Source organism: Dendrobium catenatum, unplaced genomic scaffold, assembly GCF_001605985.2.
Source record: "Dendrobium catenatum unplaced genomic scaffold, ASM160598v2 fragScaff_scaffold_1256, whole genome shotgun sequence".
NCBI classification, from domain to species: domain Eukaryota; kingdom Viridiplantae; phylum Streptophyta; class Magnoliopsida; order Asparagales; family Orchidaceae; genus Dendrobium; species Dendrobium catenatum.
In genome coordinates, this window is record NW_021319718.1 from 495,243 (window position 1) to 499,059 (window position 3,817).

General features: G+C 35.1%; 1 protein-coding gene across 1 annotated transcript in view; it reads right to left on the reverse strand.

Annotated features, from left to right (window-relative positions):
• Positions 1 to 3,396, reverse strand: part of LOC110104886 (protein PELPK1-like) — an 8,876-nt gene extending 5,480 nt beyond the window's left edge. Inside the window, exon 1 of the mRNA XM_028699343.1 lies at positions 3,051 to 3,396. Coding sequence (XP_028555176.1) covers positions 3,051 to 3,369 — 319 coding nt within the window. The 5' untranslated portion in view covers positions 3,370 to 3,396. The remainder of the gene's footprint in view (positions 1 to 3,050) is intronic.
• Between the last annotated feature and the right edge of the window lie 421 nt (positions 3,397 to 3,817).

Consider the following 3,817-nt stretch of genomic DNA (forward strand, 5'->3'; position numbering starts at 1 on the left):
TGAGGGAGTGTGAGAGCAATAAATGGATATTATATATATATATATATATATATGCACAAACACATGTCATTAAAATTTTCACTAGATCTAATATGTATCTCAATGCAATATTATTTAAATTGGAAATTTCTAGAGTAAAAATTAATATAACATAAACCCAATTTAAACAAACTTTTAGCCGAACTAAATGATTTGACATGACGAGCCAATCAACATATATATATATATATATATGCACAAACACATGTCATTAAAATTTTCACTAGATCTAATATGTATCTCAATGCAATATTATTTAAATTGGAAATTTCTAGAGTAAAAATTAATATAACATAAACCCAATTTAAACAAACTTTTAGCCGAACTAAATGATTTGACATGACGAGCCAATCAACATCATAAGTGTTTATGACCAAATCATAATTAGCTAATACCAAGATTCAAACTTTATAATACTATTTGAAGAATCAAGATTTTGCCTGTCTACCAAAAAATAAGGTAATCGTAACACATATTTTGAGCTATCGCACCGGTTTTAACCGCCACAATTTTCTTTGCAGCGGTTCTTAAACCGCTACGAATACGCTGTAATTACTATGCGCTGCAACGACATTCCGTAGCGGTTTTACGACCGGCGGGGTAGCAGTTGGGAATCGCTAGTTTTTGCAGCGGTTATAACCGGTACAAACCGGTGCTAAAAGAGACTTTTAGAAGCGGTTCTAAAACCGCTCCTAACAAGTGGTGCGAAAAATCTAACTTTCTAGTAGTGAACGTTGGAAAAAGAGAACTATGATCTATTTATAAATTTTGAAGGCAATAATATGATACTTTTTTAAGATTATACTTGAACACCCCTCGCCTAATTAAAAATTTATAGGATGATCTAGATGATCTAAACATGTCGATCTACTCACATAGGCCATAATTGAGTCAGATGGTCAATCAATTTCTAATGGTATTGGTTCAATTACATCTAATGAAAGGCACCATCTAAGGATTGGAATAAGCTTGTTATTATTTTGTTCAACTTCCTACGAGTCATGGGTAGATTTAGGGGGAGCACGACAATAATTTTTTTTAATTATCATAAAATTTATCTTCTCATAATTAATAAAAAAAACTATAGTATCAATTTCAAGCTCAAATGAAAAGCATGAGAATATTTTTAAAATTAGAAATGTGTTCCCACAGATAAAAAATTCTGGTTCCGCCAGTGCTACGAGCAATCTAATATCATTGACAATTTTTTTATTTAAATGGGTTGAATCATAATAATTTAGAGAAGGCCTAGCGAATAATTTTAGGGTACTTGGAAGTTGGAAAAAAGGTGACCGAACACAATTACACAACTAATTTTGTGATCAGATATTTATATTCTCGAGAGAAATCTAGCAGCATAAATAACTATTGATTTCATCAACTATAGAGGTCACAGAGACTTAAAAAAGTTTAGAGGATTTATTTAGTGCAACAAATAACATATAACAAAGGCCGATTGAAAAGGTGGTGGCGGTGGCTGTTATTGTTGATGATGTAGAAGTGCGGCACCCGTTACGTTTTATTTTTTTGGTTAATTTTTGGGATATTGTACTGCCTAGGGGCCGGGTGTTAATTTTTGACACGACTCAAAACCCAGCCCAAACCAAACTTGAAAAATCCGGATTCGGGTCAATCCGTTTGTGAAATGGGTCGGGTTCGAGTTCAACAAACTGATATGTTTCAAAAATTAGGTAGGGTTCGGGTTGACCCGTAAACCCGTAAGTGACCCGTAAATAGTTTGTCTGCATCTGTTGCCCACCTTGCCGGCGTCGAGTGCCCTTGTTGCCCAACGCATCAAGTCGCGTCACACATGACTCCCGTCTCTTCAATCTCTTTGCGAGTGTTGCCTGACATGTCGTCGTTAAGTCGCGTGACTCTCATCTCTTCGGTCTCTGCTTTTGCACCGCTGCCTCGCCGCCTACTTTGAATCAGAACCAGAAGTAGCGATGAGACCTCAGCTTGCGATTCTTTAGCTAAATCTTGTAAATCTGGGTCGGGTTGTGTCAACCCGACAACCTGGCAAGTCAGGTTCAGGTTGCATTTTCTGACCCGTTTGTAAGAACGGATTGGATTTGGGTCGTGTCAAATAGCAAATTAACACACCAAATACTGCCCATATGAAATTGAGCTCTATGCAACTTGTAACTCTTATAAAATTCTATTGACAAGCCACTCATTTTTAGTGTGATCTTTCAAAAATTAGAATTTAATCGATCCTTTAGATAAATTTTAAAATTTCTAATTATACTTTATTTTTAAGCTCATCTTTTGATTTGGATTTAGATTTAGACAATTTTATATAAGCATGATCGACTTGTATGGTCCAATTATTACTCTTAAAAATAAATTAAATTAGAGCTTTTGTATTTTTTAAATTAATTAATATGTATTATCATAATTTTATTTTCTGACATAATTAGTTTGTGAAAATTTATATTTGATCGGATTAATTTTGCAAGTCAGATCAATATTATTTTTTGATAGAGAATAAAATAATCATTATCTCATTAGAAATTAATAATTTTCTATGAAAAAATCTTGTTTATATTTTTGTAAAAACAAATCCATTCAATTTAGGCTTGATTCAGGACTGCTTTCTTACTGCTTCTTAAAGCACTTTTTTAATATAAAAAATTTAATTTTTAAATTAAAAAACAATAAAAAAATCATCCAAAACAAAACCTTAATTTCAATAAATAGATAATCATCCACTTACAATGCACAAAACCAATAATTGATCAATACATAACATATTTTGAACACAAATAATTTAACACCAAAATCCAAACACAATAATATACACATAACTCACTAAGATTTTGTTTGGAACAGCTTTAAGAAAAGCAATAAAAAAACTATTCCAAACAAAACCCACAAATTATTTCATGCATATAGTACAAGCAACCACACAATACGAAATATCAAATACAAATGACTTACACCAAAAACAACACAAGAAACATGCATGGAATCAACTGCTGGATTCAGGCTCTGTCATCACGGGCTTTCACTTGCAGGCGGTGGCGGAAGAAGCGGATTTGATGGAATACTTGGAATGGAAGGCAATGGAGGCAAGGAAACATTTGGAATGGTAGGGATGGTCGGAAGTGGAGGCAAAGAAAACGTAGGAAGGGACGGTATGGAGGGCAGCGGCGGCAATGCCGCCGCAGGCTGTGGGATAGACGGCTGAGTTGGCTGCGGTGGTAACGACGGAATCAGCGGCGGCGTCGGAGCTGGCGTGTCGAGGAGACGGCGCCCACCATGGCATAGAGAGTTTTCGAGCAAGACGAGCACGAAGAAGAAGTAGAAGAGACGATTTGTGTGAGCCATTGAGGTGGAGGGAAGGGAAATGGAGAGAAGAAGATATGTGGTTGATGAGAGTAGAGAAGGATGGCTGTGTTTTTTATAGTTGAGGGAGGGAGGAAGGAGAAGCTAGCTAGATGTGTTGATTGTGATAAGGTAGGTGGTTAATGAGCTATAGGTAACGTGAAGAAAAGAGTTATTTATGAAGGGTGTATGTAATTGTTAAAGGGATGTGGTTAATAAATTTCTCATTTTTTCTGTTATTGGTTGTTCACCTTCTCCCAGCTTCCTGGTCTTTTTTTTGGAACGTGTCAGTACATGTGTTTTCATCTCTGGGCTTCATGTTGATTTTTAATAGAGGGAGGTGGAGAAGGGCCTATTTATCTAAGTTTAGGGTTTAGGGTTTGGAGGTGGGTCCCAATTGAATATAAATCTTATAAACTATATTTCTTTTATTTTATTCATAGAAAAAAAA